Consider the following 18,697-nt stretch of genomic DNA (forward strand, 5'->3'; position numbering starts at 1 on the left):
CGAGAGGAGAGAGAGGACTGTCCCTTCTGTTGTGGAAATGAGAAGCGTCTGAGGCAAGCAGGCAAACAAGCAGGCAGGCTTGATAGGGGCTGGGCTGATGACAGCATCCTCTACCGCTCCACACCTGACCGACTCCATCAGATACACAGATGATGGAGCTCTCCGCGCTGCCGGGTTATTATCCTGTTGCCTCCATTTCGCACATCCACTGCCAGACACATGTTCTGAAAAAGCCTTATCGTTAATCAGAGTACTTGAACTGGGTTTTTTTCGGGTTTGTTTGGGTGTGTGTGTGTCTTTAGCTTGGGCTGTCCGCTTTTTATTTTTTTGTGAATACTGAGCGGTCGGATCGAGGTGGTCTTTGTTTTCCAGGAAAAGCGAACAAGAGTGGACTGATTATGCTGCGTCGCTCGTAAATACCAGAAATGGGTGTAATTGAACCAAGGTTGCGAATCCTGGCTCGTTCTTGGACCCGATTTTCGCCGTTCTTATGGCAAAACATCTGCCCAATCCGGGTCTTACACATCTACAAGTTGGTGCCCTGAGCAGGTAGGATTTTACTCGTTTATCTTTGGTCTGTGTGACATTAAACCAAACCGTAGCTGAGCTGTTTGGTTGTAGCCCTCTTGCCGGCTCACAGACACTCTTTAACAGAGGCTATTTCTGATCCATCCATCAGGCGTAGTGCGTCATCTTGACTGTCACCATCAGTCTCCTCTGGCGTCCAATCCGCCAGTTGTCCAAATGGACGCACATCATCCAAGGCTATAGAGGACTAGGACTCCATTTTACTGAGTAAATATTTCATCACGTCTCGTTATCCATGTATATATTTATCTCAGCTTCTTATATAGGACTTATGTAAGACTATTTCAACAGGCCTGCTGTATAAATCCAGCATATTTAAAATAGCACTAAGTGCACTTATACAACACACACGTCTGGGCCACACACACTCCTAGCCTGAGGCTTTTTATGAAACATACAGACCAGTTAAAGTGGCTCTGATATGCATATGCCATGTCGTGCATCAGGATTAGGGGGTCTTTCAGAGAACTAATTTATTCTTCCATTGTGTCTAATTTCCAAGGACTTTCAAAGTTATCCATATTCAATCTGAAAATAAGGACTTATTCCTTTATTTTATTATTAAAAGACTTCAAATGAGACTTTGATAATAGTAATAAAAGCACAAAAAAGGATACACATTTATTTATAGGTTTTTTAGAATTTATTATAGCAACATCAGAGTTCAAGCACTCCTGCGAGGAGGTCCTGTTTCTTTAAAGAAATCATTTGACAGTGAATTATTGTGACAGTAAAACAGATAATCAATTCCATTGTTTCATTTGATCAGATCATTGTGTTCTTCTGCTTTATTCCAGGCTTCAGACAAGCAAACAAATGGTTCAGTCAATAGGTACTGGACAGACTCTGCCTTAGGGAGGATATCAATAACACATTAATACTCTTTACACGCTTACACACACACACACACACACACACACACACACACACACACACACACACACAGACATAGACCATGGCTCTGGAGAACTCCATCTTCCCCTCCCGTCCGGACTCGCTCTCGCTCCCTGTGGAGGAGAAGGTGGAGAGCGAAGAAGTGGAGGTGGCCACGGAGGTCACAGCCTCCACGGGAGTCTTCAATGTATCGGAGGAGCTGGGCCACGTCGTCACCACAGAGACGACTTCTTCCCTTCCGAACTCGGCTCCGGTCAAGAGATCGTTTCAGTCCAAGCTGGCCGAGCGGGAAGCCAATGCTAATCAGCACAGGAAGAAGACACAGGGGACGGAGAAGGAGAGGGGACGGTTCGGGTGGGGTGAGTGACTCTCAAGATGACATCTTGTCCTTGATCCCCCTTCTGTTTGGAACAGTGCACTCACTATGTTCTTTAAATGTTAGGGCTTCTTTCTGGACCTGCAGTTCAACCAGACTGAAACGCATCACCATTAATCTTTTTGTATCTGATAAAAATCTCCAGAGATTTAGAGATATTGACTTACTCCGGAGTCTGGATGAACATTTTCTCCATTCAGCCCTGCACCCTCTTCTGTCTCGCAGTAGTAGTAGTGAATCTTTTCTAATTTAGACCATACTGCAGAGCTTCACCCCTCAGCAATTTTGACAGTCTTGCTCATTAAGCTCTGCTCTGTTTGCTCCAGTCTTTGCCGTACATCTTCATAGAATAAAAAGAAAGAAAGCCTAACTAGGGAACTAGGGAAATGTGCAGTTTATATGACCCTTTGGTGTTTTAACTCCAACTTGTGATCAAGAATTGATGTCATCATCGCAAAGGACAAAAATCCTACAAAGCAGAGCCAGACCTTTTTCGCAGAAAAGGCAGATTTTGTTTTACCTTAAAATAAGTCTCCATAGCTTGAGTAGCATGCACAATGATTGATATTCATTGATTAAAGTGTATGTGATAGCGGTATAGTGTCATAATTTCAGTTCTGGCTTGGTGCATCCACAGTAAAAAGCCTATAAAACAAAACAAAACACAGATGAAGTCCAGTGTTATAGCTTTTCTTCTCCAAGCGTTTGATGATGTTGTCCCGTCGCACTTCATCTGCTCTGTTTTATTCACCTGTCATTTTTCATTTATGTTTTCCCTTCTTCACCAGTCTGACTTTCCTTTGAGCCACGCTGGATCTCCCTCAGTAGTTTTGTCCCTTGCTACCTCCCTGTGTTTATGCTCACGTCTCTCTAAGTGCCTTCATCCAATTCTCATCGTCTGACTGCAGTCAGAGTTGTAGCTTTAAAAACAAAACATTTCAGAAAGGGAGCCTCATGTTTTTGAAAGTGTTTAATGGAACAATAAAGAGTTGTCTTCAACACTGTAAAGGATCAAAAGGCGATGGCACTTTTCCTCCCATTTGTTAGCCTCACAGATTTCTAATCGTGCCCCTTCTCTTCTGTCTCTGCCCTTCACCAGCCCGCACTCGCCGTAAGAGACAGCGCTACGTGGAGAAGAACGGTCGATGCAATGTGCAGCATGGTAACATGCGGGAGACTTACCGATACCTGACGGACATCTTCACCACTCTGGTGGACCTTAACTGGCGTTGCTCGCTCTTCGTCTTTGTCATGGCCTACGCTGTAACATGGCTGTTCTTCGGAGCTATCTGGTACCTCATCGCCTACTGCAGGTAAGATTTAAGATAAAGTCATGTGCACTAATGTATTTGGATCTCTTGCAGTGTGGAAATCACCATTTGATCTCCCACTGAATTTGTAAGTGTGCTACCTTGCAAAGAAATGAACTGTCTTTAATTTTTACAGTAGGTTAATTTTAATGGTGAGAGACAGAACATCAATGAAAATTTCAGAAATAAACGTTATACATTGATTTGCATGATTTGCACTGAGTGAAATGAGTATTTGATCAGACATGACACTCAGTGGAGAAACTCTTGTGGGCAAACACAGCAGTAAGATGTTTCTCATAGTTGGCCACCAGGTTTTCACTCATCTCTGGAGGGATTTTGTCCCACTGCTCTTTACAGAAACTCTCTAAATCATTTTCGCTTCTTGGCTGCCGCTTAACAACGCCAAGCTTCATCTGCCTTTAGAGATTTTCTATAGTTTGAAATTAGGAAACTGGCTAGGCCACTCCATGATCTTAATGTGCTTCAGCAGACACTAATTTATTGCCTCTGTGGTATGTTTTGCGTCATTATCATGCAGGAAAACTCATCCATGACACAACTTCAGTGTTCTGGCTGAGGGAAGGAGGTTCTTGTCCAAGATTTTATAGTACATAGCACCGTCCATTTGCCCCTTAATGCAGTGAAGTCATCCTGTACCCTTAGGAGAAAAACAGCCCCAAAGCATAATGCTTCCACCTCCATGCCTGACTGTGGGGATGGTGCTCTTTTGGTCATACTTAGCATTTCTCTTTCTCCAAACATGACAGGTCGAGTTGATGACAAACTTGATTTTAGTATCATCTGACAAGAGCAATTTCTCCCAAGATTTCTCTCAATAATTTAGATATTCACTGGCAAACTTAAGATGGGCTTGTACATGCGTGTTCTTGAGCAGGGGGACCTCGTGGTGTTGTAGTGTTACCAGTGGTGCTTTTGGTCACTGTGCTCTCAACTGCCTTCATTAAGCTCCCTCCATGTAGTTTTGTGTTGATGCACCACCTTTCATCTTTACCCCATGAGGCAAGATTGGTCTGATTGATCATTTTATATTTCTTTCATTTCTGAATATTCATACCAACAGTTTCCACCTTCTCCCCAAGCTTCTTGCTGGTCTTATAGTCCATACCAGACGTTATGCAGATCTACAATTTTGTCCCTGACAGCCTCTTTGTCTTGTGGTGGAGATGCCTGAATGGGAGAAATTGATTCTGTAGACAGATGTGTTTTATACACCTAATGAGTTGAGATCAGGAGTATCTGTAATTGATTGATTGATTGCAATCTGTTCTACATGGGCACAGAGCCAATCTGTGGAGGCCACAATTCTGGTTAGTTGCAGAGGATCAAATATTTATTTCAATCAGTGACATGCAAATGACTTTATAACTTTTGTTTGTTTGTTTTTTAGTTGTTATTCTGTCTCCATTACAATGAAAATACCATAAAGGTTAGAGACTGTTCATTTCTTTGTAAGTGAGCAAACTTACAAAGTCAGCAGGGCATCAAATGATCATTTCCCACAGATTAAGTCCTGATCCATAAGATCCTATTCTGAATCCAAGTGATATCAGGAATATGGGACCTAATTTAAACTTTATCTTTTCATATGGTAGCAACACATTATGACCAAAAACAGGATTTTCCCTTATCTGTGTGCTTTTTTCTGACAACAAATCCTCACATTAAAGTTTCTTGTTTTGGGAAATTGTCTTTTCATATCTAGAGTTAGAAAAAAAAAAGACCATCTTTATGTTTATGTGATCCCATCCAGCAAAATCTCAGTTGGACAGAAATGTAAACAACACTGTATGTATGTAGCTAAAGAGTTGTTTTTGAGTTACTTGAAAAGACATAATTTCACTAAAAAGTAAAAGAACATCTCTTCCTACTTGTCACCTCTGCAAACTCCTCAACAAGCAGATTCACAGCCAGACTCTTCTTGCTGTGCCACTGCCCTTTGCCCTTTGATGTAGAAATAAGTTTGGAGCATTCAGAATTTCATACAAATGTTATTAACCGGAATGGACATTGTGTTGCGACAATTGTGTCAATTTGCATTAAAAAACAAAAATACATGTATTTTTGTTCTCTGGCTGTGATGTAGTGGTTTGCTTAACATTCACTTTAAAATGAAGGTTAATTCAATTTTAATCAAAGCCATTCGGAGCTCTTTTAGATCTGTAATCATCAGAGAAAGCATAAACATGGATTTATGTTTGCAATTAATTTGAATTCAAGTCCATGTAATAACTCCAAAAATGCAGAATTTAACGTTATAAACATAATTTTGCTTATAAATTTGGTGCTTTGCTTTAACGAGTGCAAAAATTGAAGCGATTTACTGTATAAGATGTACTGTGCTAATCAGGGAGCTTCAGTGGGGATGGCAGGGAAATTTATTTTAGCTCTTTTCTTGTTTGACAGCTTAGTGCTAAACTAAGCTGACTGCCTTCTCGGTGCGGCATCATATTTAGCAGACAGCTATGAGAACATTATTGATCTTTTCAACGTATTTCCCCCAAAGTCCAACCATTCTTTAAGTGAGCATTAGATTTTTACACATCTACCATAAAGGCCAAAATGAAGCTACTTTCTCAGCCAAAAAAGCAGATGACAAAGCAGTATTAATATTACAGCGTATTTCATCATGATGTGCTGCCTCTTCATGAGCTGTGACTGCTGGATCTCTGCTCTAATTAACTAACGTATTTGTCTCATAAAAATTGTGACCCTTTTTTATATCAATTGCAGGCCATTCAGTTTTGTGCCAGAAAGCTGTCAGTGTTGCTGCAATCCCTTTGTCACCAGCACAGGTCAATAAAAGTCATAGATTATATAAATGACCTAACACCACTTTCGCTAATTAGCGCTCCCTCTCTGGCTGGAGCTGTGTTAATCGGGGACATTAGTGTGTGTAGTGTGTGTTAGAACAGAAATTCTGCAGATTCTTAGTGGCACAGGATTGAAAAAAACCCTCAAAAGATGCTGAGAGCAAGTTGCGCGTGATGATATATGATGAAAGTGGCGGGTTTCTGCAGCCTCGGCAAGAAGTGACAGCATAAATGTTGGCTTAAGCACCATGTTTAAATCTGATGAACAGGATTGCTTCTATTCATTACAGGAATTAGCTGCAAGGTGGTGGAAAATTTAAATGGTGAGATGAGTCGTCATCTATATATTTCTGCACCTCCAGTCTAAAAATATAAATCTTTTCGCTCTCAGTCTATTTTTCCCTCTTGACACCCACTTTGTCACCTCCCGCCTTCCCTTTCTCACACATTCTGCTTCTCCTCTTCCCAAGGGGTGATCTCGACCATCTGGAGGATGAGACGTGGACGCCATGCGTGAACAATGTCAATGGCTTCATCTCGGCTTTCCTCTTCTCCATTGAGACCGAGACCACGATTGGCTATGGTCACCGTGTCATCACCGACCAGTGTCCGGTGGGCACAATGCTGCTGCTGCTGCAGGCTATACTGGGATCGATGGTTAATGCCTTCATGGTGAGCAGCTTGACTGGTAGAAAATCCATCCATCCTTCTCTCGATTTCGTACCCCTTACCTGGGTTCAGTTCGCAGTCTAAGCAGACTTCTCTCACCCCAGGCACCTCTTGTAGCTTATCCAGGGGGAAAGTAAGTCGTTCCCGAGCCAGCTGTTCCTTGCAGGATGACTGAAACGCGCAAACCCCTCCACCACAATAACATGGGAATTCAAAGCTATACGGAGGATATGATTATTCAGACTTTCACACATTCACTTTCTGATAAATTATGTTTTTTGTTATATTTGTTGGTTCTGTTTTGCCCCAATGTGTTTCTATTTGAGCATTTTTCCCCCTCCATTCTGTGTCGCCCTGCCTCTGTCTTCATGTCCTGTCTTTCACTTGCTCCTTCTTTTACTCTAAAGGTAAAGGTGTCTCAGTTTCCCATCAGTCTTCTGTGTAAATATGACTGTCTGTTTAAGATCGACTCCAGCTTTCCTGTGATCCTGAATCGGATAAGTGGTAAAGAATGGGATGGATGGATGCCCTTTGGACTTTGTGTTTTTGTTTGGTCTTTGTAACATTACAAGTTTCCTTTTCAATATTTAAACCAGGTGCATGTCCTGCAATTGGGACTTCCCTTCCTATCTCCTATTAAACATGAGTTTAAATTCACGCAGTGCCAAAGTGAATATTCTCAGTAATTTTGGGATATAAGAATCTTAAATAGACGTTTTCATATTTAGAATGAATACTGCTGACATCTGTGATGATTTGTTATCTGATTATGTATTAATTACGATGTAGACAGGAGTGTAACATATGTAGCAAACAATTTATCAGATGTGTTTCAGCAAAGCAGGAAGTCAGATTAGAGAAACAAACGAAAAATGAAAAATAAGCTTCTGAACTTCTGAGTCAGTGTTCAAATTCAGCTAACTCCTTTTGTGCCTGCAATTTCTGTTTGACCCGAGTCTGTTTGCTTAAAAGGAAGCTTCCTGTCAGCTCAGCTGAATCAAATAAAATAATGATACGCTGTTTTTTTTTAGCTTAGAGAGGAGATTGAATGCACAAATACGGTGGAGCCATAATGACGCAAATTATATGCAGATGGTATTCTTCCTAAAAAAAGAATATTTACACAGAAAATGCTGATGAAGCTCAATTTTTTTTTGCACAGTGTATGCACTCTTTTGATGAGGATGAATTCACACTCCGACATCCAGGCTGAATCATGTTTATGCATGTTTGGGAGCTGGAAATGTTCCAAATTAACAACTGATGTACACGTAGCGTGGGCTGTTTTACTATGCATATAAAAACAGTTGAGTCTGGGGTTAACTCAAGTGTCACCAATCTTTTTAAACAAGAAAAACTGGCAATAGCAAGCTCTTCTGAAAAATGATCAAGGTTAGTTTGTATTCAGCGGCCACAATGAATGTGTTCCAGATGTGCAGACTACACCAGAATTATTCAGCTCTTTAGCTGATGTGTTTGTTATAAACACCAAGACATATTGTTCCTTTCATAATAATCCTCTGCTTTTCTACTTTGTGCAAGGCTCCCTGTGGCTTTGACTTTTTAGCAGGGCCCACGTTTCACATTGTTCCTTCCTCTCTGTCCAGGTGGGCTGCATGTTTGTAAAGATCTCGCAGCCTAACAAACGAGCCGAGACGCTGGTGTTCTCCAAACACGCTGTTATCTCACCGAGAGACGACAAGCTCTGCCTGATGTTCAGGGTGGGAGACCTTCGAAGTTCCCACATTGTGGGGGCCAACATCAGGGCCAAACTCATCAAGTCTAAGCAGACTCAGGAGGGTGAGACAGTTAATAATGAATCTTTCTTTTTCTTCCTTTGGTGACAAAAACTGTAACAACTACACCAATTGAAAAATCAAATGGCCCAGTATATAATAACAATAATAATAATAACATACTTGGCCATATGAACCGCTCATTCTAAGATCTCTTTTGTGTCTTTCTAGTATTCTGTCATTTTAAACCTGAGCTTCCAGGTACAACCTCTCTCCTCATCTCCACTTTATTGGCTCTTCCAGGTGAGTTCATCCCTCTGGATCAGACAGACATCAGTGTGGGCTTTGAGACGGGCGATGATCGTCTCTTCCTGGTCTCACCATTGGTGATTTCCCATGAGATTGACGCACGTTCACCCTTCTGGGACATGTCGCAGGCCCAGCTAGAGAAAGAAGACTTTGAGATTGTGGTCATCCTAGAAGGAATGGTGGAGGCCACTGGTGAGAAGGCACCAAATTAAGAAACATCTGCGACATGTTTTATTTATTGTCCTTGATTTTAAAATGAAGAGACTCCACCTGTGGGTAGAAACCTTGCAAGCTTTTTAAATCACCCTTAAAACTAACCACAGCACTGAGCGCTATTTTGGGGATTGCGCTCATACATTATTTTGCCCCGTTAATTAAATCTAGCCCCAGGTCCTATAATAAATCAGCAAGTAAATAGTAAATAAACAAATCATCTGGTTTAGTAGTTTAGATTAAATTAAAACATTGAACAAAAAAAAATAAGGAGAAACTCATTTCCATGTATGCACAAGAAATGACAAAAACCTAGAAGTCACAGTCTAGCAATCTGCAGTCTGATGTTACCCCAACAGAAAGCAAACTGTTTAAAACTGGAGACTCATCTACCCTTGGGCAAATCACAGAGCCCTGCTGTGCTTACTCACTCTTGATAAATCATCAGTAAAAGTGGACCTATTATGCTATATATTTCCAGCGCCATATTTTTATTTTTAGCCTCTGCCAGAGTGGCTTCGTGTGATTCACAGATTCCATCCATCTTCTTCCGCTTATTTAATTCATTGTCGTGAAGTGGATCCCAGTAGTTGCAGGGATTTAGAATCACCAATTAATTTAACCCCATCCATGTCTTTGAACTGTGGGAGGAAGCTGGAGTTCCCAGAGAGAATCCACACATACACAAGGAAACTGTACAACATGCAACCCTCCTTTAGCTAATTTCTTCTATTTGGCTGCCCCTTGGAAACAGATGGGAAGGGATTCCTACCCATCCATCCATCCATCCATCCATCCATCCAGTAAAATAAAAAAACTATTTCGGACACTATTGGGACTTTATGTCATCACAATATTGGAACCGAGTCTGCTAGATGAATAACTACAGACTACTACTACTACTGCATTTTTGTCACAAATATAGAATACACTAAGCAACTTTTCTTAAACGAATAAATGCAAATATTTAGTGGCAGTTCCTACCTTGATTTGCTGCCATCTTTCCTCTCGTCCTACTACGTTTTTAGCAAAAAACAGACAATGCATGATGGGATAGGTAACAAAATACTCATACTCAATACATAGCTGCTACACACTAAGTATTAAGTGAATACAGGCAGAGTCTATATTAATCCCTCCTCCTTGATGTCATACAAAGTTAAGAGAAAAAAACAGTTTTAAAGAAAGTGTACGGAGCAGTCTGAACTTTTGGCTCATAGGGATTACTTGTAAAGATCCTAACTTTAACAGTATGCAAGAAAAGAAATAAGGAAAAGCAAAACTAATCCTCTTGAAAAATCATAAAAATATATAATTTCACCATACCATACCATATTAATTTATAAAGCACTTTAAAAAAAACAACAGTGATGAACAAGGTGCTAAACAATAGCACCAAATATAAAAGACAAACCGAGGCCACAAGGTAGATAATTTAGAGACATAAAAGAGTTGTGGAAGTTAAACAATATAGGAGTACACTAAAGTATGTTTATACTTTCTCCTGCTAGTCTTAAGTACATCTGGATTTATAGGATATTCATTCCCAAAGTAATTTGCACGAGCTGGGATGTTCCAAATATTATATGCTTGTTTGCAGAGTTTAACACGCGCTGTTTTTAGGATTGTTTTAACTGAAGCCTTGTGTTAAATCTACAAAATCAAATATTTTAATATGTCTGATATAATATAATATGTCTGATAGGAACAAGCACCCTGGAAGGCTGTGTTTATCTTTTCTCCCTTATCCCTCTCTTATATCGCCTTACGTCAGGTTCATTCTGAGAGGATGATATACTCTACTAGTTTCCTCACAGTTTAGCAAGAACTCAGTGTATCGGAGCTATTCAGGATGTGTATCTGTGAGGTAAAGGTGGCCTCTCCGCCTACACCAAATATTGATTCCCTTAGTCAGAGCGCTATGTTACAAAGACATAGCTGACAGTCATAACTCTGCTGCAGAGAACATCCTTACAACGACAGCTTGCCAGTGAAATTGTTTGTGACTAAATGGGTAAATGAATTATGTTTGTGTAAGAATTCTTGGTGTGGTGCTTTTACTCTTCTGCTTTGCCATAGCCAGGCACAGCGAATCCAGTTAATATCAAATCATTTATCACACAGACCAGAACAAATGCCGTGAGGGAAAATGTGTATTATGAATCTCTATAGTCATCCATCTGTTTGTGCATGCAGGGATGACATGCCAGGCGAGGAGCTCGTATCTTGCAGAGGAGTTGTTGTGGGGTCACAGGTTCAGCCCAATGATGTCGCTGGCAGAGGGCTTCTTTGACGTCGACTATGGAGCCTTTCACCACACATTTGAGGTAATGTCTCTTGAAGAAGATGTGATGGGGGCAAGCTAATAAAGCACAGCATGATTTGTTGCACACGAATATTTCATCCGTCCAGCCTATCACAGGTGTCATTGGGAAAGAGACGGGGTACACTCTGGGCAGCTCGCCAGTCTTTCGCAGAGTTATACAAAGGGGTGGACAAAGATTGATGCTTTGATTTACACCTAAAGCCAATGTAGAATCACCAGTTAACCTAACATGCATGTCTAGTAAAATATTCTCTTATAAGTATGTGTACCTCATGAAGATGAAGTGCCTCAGGGTCTGTCTTAAAATATAATTTACTATTTAACAGAAAATCTCACCTCAATTTTCCTAATCATGATCAACAAGCAGATAGCCAAGGACTGCATGAATTTGTGTTTAAATTTACTCACAGAAATCTTAAAGTATTCCAAATATTCTTAGTGGTTATATTGGTTTTCAAAATTTCTGTTAACAGTATAATTTATTTTAAAATAGTCTCTAGTTATGGAAGAACGTTTGCTTGGCTATGACGGAAAACATCATAAGGTGAAGGAAAGAGAACAGTAGTGTTCAGAGAACCTGCTTCACTTTGAGTAAGGCACTTCAAAATGTCACAGTGGATGACTGTCCTTAGGATGGGCTACAAAGTACTCATTTGGTTTCATCTCGATGTTTTCTTCTTGTCTTGTTATATGCAGGCTCTATATGTGGACAAGCATGTGAAAGTTACCACTTAAATCCTAAGGCTAGAAATAATTTAAAATAAATGGTGAAGTTAAATCTTTATATTTTCTCTTCCCTATTAAGAGATGTTCCACTTTATTCCTTTATTAAAGCTTTCTGCATATCTGAAGTAAAAATAATTAACAATAAGCATCCGCACCAATCCGTCTGTCGACCTCCCGCTGCCCTCTCCTCTCACTTAATGAACAAAACTCCTTCACTTGGGGCAGTAACTCGTCCCTGACCCAGAGTGGGCACTCCACCCTTTTCTGGCTGAGAACCATGGCCTCAGATTTGGAGGTGCTGATTCACACTCGGCTGTAAACTGCTCCAGTGCAAGCTGGAGGCTATCACTTGATGAAGCCGACAGAACCACATCCTCCGCAAAAAACAGAGACGAGATTCTGAGACCGCCCAAGTGGATGCATGCCGCCACTTGGCTATGCCTAGAAATTCTGTCCATAAAAATCATGAACAGAATTGATTCAACACCCAGTTCAACACCCACCAGGAACGAGTCTGACTTATTGCCAGCTATATGGACCAACCTATTGCAACGGTTGTGTGAGGATGGAATGGCTTGTAGGGGTTGTTGGGCAAACTCCCCTGCACCCTCAAGTATCCTCGAGATGGTAAAGAGTCCAGGTCCAGTGATGAAAACCGCATTGCTCCTCCTGTATCTGAGGTTCAATTAACGGACAGACTCTCCTTTTGAGCACCCTGGCATAGACTTTCCCCGGGAGGCTGAGGAATGTGATTCCACTATAGTTGGAGCACACCCTCCGGTCCCCGGTCATATTCATCATAGAGGCATGTCAACCAAGACAGCCCTACAACATCCAGAGCCTTCAGGAACTCTTGGCTAACCTCATCCACCCCAGGGGCTCTGCCATCAAGGAGTTTAACTGCCTCAGTGATGGATCAATCATCCCCCTTGTCCCCAGGCTCTGCTTCCTCTACGGAAGACGCGTCAGTGGGATTAAGAAGGTCCTCGAAGTATTCCTTCCTCCGCCTGATAATATCTTCAGCTGAAGTCAGCAGCGCTCCACCCACACTATTCATGGTGCAGGTAGAGCACCACTTTCACCTCCTGAGTTGCCTGACAGTTTGCTAGAAACTCTTTGAGGCAGTCCAAAAGTCTTTTTCCATGGCCTCTCCAAACTCCTCCCACACCCAAGTTTTTGCTTTGGCCACTGCCTGAGCTGCGATCTATTTGGCCTATAGGTACTTACTGGCTGCCTCCGAAGGCCCATAGGCTAACCAAGCCTGATAGGACTCCTTCTTTAACATGATCCATTTGGATCATGTCCCAAGTCAGGCCTGTTCCCAACCTGAAGGCGTAGGGAACAAACTCTCTCATCCACCGGGAAAAACCCCAACGTACAAGCAGCAAGCCTAGGGGATACTAAGATACCCACTCTAACCTGCCACCTCTCTCCACGGGCAACTCCAGACTGTGACAGAGTCTGGAGCCCAAGCCGTGCATTGAGGTGAGCCGACTATATCTAGCCGGTACCTCTCAACCTGAGAACTAGCTCAGGCTCCTTCCCCACCAGAGAGGTGATGTTCCATGTCCCAATCGCTAGACCCTGTAGCCAGGGATCGGTCCACCAGGGTCTCTGACCCTATGGCACCTCCTGCAGGTGGTGGACCTACAGGAGGGTAGGCACATGTCCCTTTTTTCAAATGCCCTGTGGGCTAAGTCCTGGCCACCAGGTAAAAGGTGAAGATCAGTAAAGGAACCTTCCTGACATGAACATTAGAAATGCCATCTTGAGAACTCCTATTGGGATAAAGTAATGAAATGAACTAAAACTGAACAAAGGAAGCAAATGAACAGTACAGCTTGAGAGTAAAATAGCTACACAAATGTAAGGCTTCACTGTTAGTTCCTCAGAGTTTAAGAAAAAAGACAATTTTCTATAATTCATCATCTGAACTAAGCAACAATTCTTCTAGAAGTACCAAGATTATTGAGATAGAAAAAATTATATCTACTCTTTGTCTGTTATCCCTATTCCTGTCTCCACCTACACGTGTAACTGGCAGCTGAATTCTCACATTCTCTTGGGGTTGTTGAAAAGCATGCTGGGATGTGTAGGAACTCTGACTAAAGTATTTATTTCATGTTTATTTTTGTAGAGATGTGGACTGTACATTACATGGACATGTGCTACATACGTGGGCATTTGTAGCCTAATGCAATGAGTCTTTAAAAATATAAACAGAAATACTAACTGAAGTGAGCACTGAAGTGAGCAGACAAACACAGAAAATATGGTGAAGTTTGATTCATGTTCAAGTTTGCAGGTTTTTTTCTGCATAAAGGAACTTTTGGCTCTATGGAAAGATGTTTTTGCCAAAGCAAAATCACACAGATTGTCATAAGATTATAAGTTTTTAACTAGTTTTGTTATTTTGGATTAAATTTACTGAAAATAACAGACAATTTATATATCAAATGGTTTAAAATAGCCTGAGAAAACAGATGTCTTTAAAATAATATAATGCAGTCAGAGTTGTAGAAGTGGATGAGGCAGATTACACTAAAAAGATTAGGAACTCGCATTTAAGCTGGCAGAACTGTCAGGCTGTACTTAGACACAGTAATACTTTGAGCTAAATCCTAAGGTCTTCATGCTAATATGCCCAAAGTGACATGTTGATGTTTAGCATATTAACATGTTACTGACTGGCAGTAGACACAATGCATAGTTGAGTCTGATAGCAATGTCTTTAGTTTTGCAGATATGTGATTATGGAAAAGTAGATGGTGGTTTATGGTTGTGGTGGCGCTGACAGAGGGAAAATTGTAAGGATCCATTAAAGTAATTTGATATGAAGACAGTGAGACAATGATGAGGCGTGAGAGATGGGTTCATGGTGGGGGTGGGATTATGTCAGCTCGGTTCTGAGCCCCTTCTTGTTTGCAGTGGTGATGGACAGGCTGACAGATGAGTTCATGCCAGAGTCTCTATTCTGTTCACAGAAGAAGTTGTTATTTGTGGGGAGGCAGGCAGAAAGGTGAAGATGCAAGGCGTAGAGGTAATGAAGGTGATGAATTTAAATACCTAGGGGTCAACTATGCAAGCAATGGACAAAGCACAAGAAAGATGAGGAAGAGAGTGCAGGCAGGGTGGAGTGGAATACGTGAAAGGGGAGGTTTTTATAAGATGGTAGTGAGACCTGCTATACTGTATGGTTTGGAGACAGTGGGACTGACATAAAGACAGGAGGCCGAGGTGGAGGTGGCAGAGTTGAAGATGATAAGAGTTTCACTGGGTGTGACCAGGACGGCCAGGATTAGAAATGAGACCATCAGAGGGACAGTTCAGGCTGAGCATTTTAGGAGACAAGGTTGAGATGGGATATAGTGGACAAAGGAATTTGAAAATGCTCCTGCCAGGCAGGAGGAAAAGAGGAAGACCACACAGAAGATTAATGGATGTGGTGTTAAAATAAAAGTTCTAAATGTTATTATGATGACATCAGAATGTCAGACCAGCCAGTAGACATTGTCTTCTCAAGCCATTGCGCTAAAATAAGTCCTGCAGTACTTGCTCTTGCCATTTTACCAACATTGTCTGTAATTCAGTTACATAGTGATCATTGGATAATAAATACATTTTTAAAGTGTGCTTTCAAACTGCAATGAAAAAATATCTGTCTATTTATTTTATTTTATTTTTATTTATTTTTTTTACCATTTTGCTAATGTATGCTGTTTGTTTTGTTAACTTTCCTTTTAATTATTTTATAAATTGAGTTAAGTTTTGTACATCCTGTTATTGCCTTTTCTAAAGCACTTTGCTATTTATGTCTGTGTAAAAGTTTAATATATATAAATGTTTCCTGCTTGCTTGGTGGCATCCATTTCCAAACAAAATGACAAATGTTAAAAGCATAGTTAGATCAAAATAGAAACTTCAGAAACATAGGACACTGTTTGGGTGGTTGAAGGTGAGCGCTATCAGGTGGAAGTTGCTTGAAATTCTCTGCTGCTGCTTCTTTGATATGTGAAATCAAAATACAGATGCTGTAAAGCAGCGTCTGGTGCTTTGATGTTCTTAAAGCCTATGGAAGATAAATGCACTGGCTCGTATATAGCACTTTTCTACTGTACTTGAGCACTCAAAGCACTTTATATAAGATGACTCATTTTTAGCCATTCACACAAGCACTTTTTTCTACATATAAGGGCCACCCCAAAAGCTAATATACTAAAACGGAAAATACTGAAATGGAACTATATGTGTCAACTCTAACTTATCGAATACATGATGGCAATTACAAAGTCAATTCAAATCAATTTATATAGAACATGTTAACACAATAGAAGTTAACCAACATGCTGCAAAGTAAACAATCGAGGCATCATTAAACCATTATAATAAATTTAAAATAAATCAAGCTAATTATCTGATGATATACTGTGACCTGAATCTAAACTGAAGCTGAAAAGGTCAGCAAGGACAGGTGTGTTTGAGTTAGATAGAAAACGATTACAGTTTATGTTGCAGTTTTGGGTTCATTCGGGACGGTAGAGCAGGTCATCTGCTAATCAGTAGGTTGGTGGATCATCAGTTCCTAGTTGCTCCAGTTTGCATGCCAAGTATTTTTGGGCAAGATACTAACCTCCAGATACTAACCCTCTCTGACGCATCAATCGGAGTATGAATGTGTGTGAAAAAGCATACCAAACAGTGCTAGAGTGAATGGGTAAATAAGGCAATTTGTGTAAAGTGCTTTGAGTGGTCAGAGTAGAAAAGTGCTATAAAAGAACCAGTCCATTCATTTTGGACTACACAAAAGTTAACAGAGAAATTCTCATCTTAGTTTTCTGCTTCCTCAAGGTGGACACGCCATCCTGCTCAGCACGAGAGCTGTCATTAGCTGCTGCCAGACTTGACGCTCATCTCTACTGGTCCATCTCCAGCAGGCTGGATGAAGAGCCCACTCTGGCCAACCAGGCGGCCAAGCAGCCAGACAGCGGCTCGGCCAACAGCAAAGGAGGGGAGCCGACCTTCATCGTCGGGGAGATGACTGACATCCAGGAGCAATCAGGACTGGGCGAGCTGAATGGCAGCGTTGCCACCGACCAATCAGAATCCGAGGCCTAGAACAGAGAATGTTTACAAAGACCTTCAGTATATCGCCACTACCATGCCACAGTTTCCAGACCTTTACTTTCAAGGCAACAAGTAGTTTCATTAGGCTCACTTCTGCAGTATCCTCCATATCTTATGTTACCATCTGAAAGAGTTTATTTCTTGAAACTTTTGTCTTTTCTTTGTGCGTTCGTCTTTGTTAAAGGTGTACTGTATGTGTGCTATCTCCTTTCAATTTGTTGTGTTAGCTCCAATCACCCTTGCCTATATCTACATTTAAATGACAATACTATGCTTTAGGTGGGGTCAACAGCAGGATATCCTGTGGACCGAAACAGAAACGTAATATGTCCTGTTGGGTAAAAGGATGGCTTTATGTGCAGAGTTAACTATATAGATTGTACACATTTAAATAGGTACAGTGCATAGATGCTTTATTTTCACATGCACTAACATCGACATGGTAGTAGCCTCACATTTGATTAGATGCAAGGATTGTTATGAGATTTAATGCACATCCATCAGGTGTTAACAGGGTGGGAAATTAACACCAGCACACAGCCGCTGGTACATCTGTCTGTTTGGCAACAAACCATCGTGTGGTGCTAGAAAAATGTCTGAACACCTATTTGACCTGACAAAAGTGTAAAAGCATCTGTGAACATCGCAGCTGGCTTCCTGCCCAGAGATTAAGCACTATTTTCTCTTCAGGGGACACAAAATGTTAATGTTTGTTAAAACTACTGATAGAAATTTGCTGCACTCGACACATTACGGTGAGTAGGGTATGTAAAACCTTTAACGTAGAGACAGGTTAACACTCAAGCGTATTCGTGGCTTCGTTTCACATCCAGTGTGTGTACAACGAGGGTAAATGTATCTTTTGTCCCCTGCCAAGTAGAAACTTATAAAGCACAACAGTGTCCTGCTCAGTTCAGCCCAAACTCCTGCTTCTGCTGCTGTGTATATATGTGGTCATTTTTACTTGATGTTTTTAATATTTAAGATGAAACATCAATTAGAATGAATAAACTGCAGTATATTCCAGAGGATCTGCATCTGTTTATGTGTTGTTCTGACGAGAAGCTACATGAAATATGCAACATGAGCATTCACAAGTTTTCGTGTTTGATAAGAAAACTGGTGTTCAGTCCTGAAAATTTGTTTAATCTTTTTTACTATTAAATAATGTAGTCTAATGATAATAGATAGGCTGAATATATCTTCTCAATTATGGTAAATACCGTTCAAGGTTCCCATACTTTGCTTTTTAATGCCAGCATATAAATCAGCAAATTTCAGTGGTGCAAATGGTACTTTCTACCCTCATACACTTACCTGAAAATGAATTATACACAAAACATACCCCATTTGATAAAATATGATGAACTGTTAAAGTATTAGCTCTATAGGCATTTTATTACATACACCTTGCTAGTCCCAGGTTTAACCCCTTTCATCCATTGACATGACAGCATAACCCACTTGCTGCAGATACGCCGACTGAACATCCACGATGCGTCCCAAAGGTGATCTACTGGATTGAGATCTGGCGACTGAGAAGGCCAGTGTACAGCGACCCTGTCGTGTTCACAAAACCAGTTTGAGCTTTG

The 18,697-nt window shown here is 40.9% G+C and overlaps 1 protein-coding gene across 1 annotated transcript; it reads left to right on the forward strand.

Moving 5' to 3' along the window:
* The first annotated feature begins 24 nt into the window (after positions 1–24).
* On the forward strand, positions 25–18,134 carry kcnj9 (potassium inwardly rectifying channel subfamily J member 9). The gene is made up of 9 exons (XM_063461678.1): positions 25–549; positions 680–795; positions 1,386–1,841; positions 2,958–3,171; positions 6,473–6,674; positions 8,279–8,471; positions 8,711–8,908; positions 11,126–11,256; positions 16,830–18,134. Exons 3-9 carry the CDS (start codon positions 1,544–1,546, stop codon positions 17,094–17,096), a joined length of 1,503 nt encoding a protein of 500 aa, XP_063317748.1. The 5' UTR covers positions 25–549; positions 680–795; positions 1,386–1,543; the 3' UTR covers positions 17,097–18,134.
* Positions 18,135–18,697: the final 563 nt, after the last annotated feature.

This window comes from Pelmatolapia mariae, linkage group LG18, assembly GCF_036321145.2.
Source record: "Pelmatolapia mariae isolate MD_Pm_ZW linkage group LG18, Pm_UMD_F_2, whole genome shotgun sequence".
In the NCBI taxonomy this organism is placed as follows: Eukaryota; Metazoa; Chordata; class Actinopteri; order Cichliformes; family Cichlidae; genus Pelmatolapia; species Pelmatolapia mariae.

Coding starts and splice junctions, on each gene's coding strand:
- kcnj9 (XM_063461678.1), top strand. CDS start 1,544: ATGGCTCTGGAGAACTCCATCTTCCCCTCCCGTCCGGACTCGCTCTCG. Junction 8,909..11,125: donor AGGAATGGTGGAGGCCACTG/GTGAGAAGGCAC, acceptor TTGTGCATGCAG/GGATGACATGCCAGGCGAGG. Junction 11,257..16,829: donor CCTTTCACCACACATTTGAG/GTAATGTCTCTT, acceptor TGCTTCCTCAAG/GTGGACACGCCATCCTGCTC.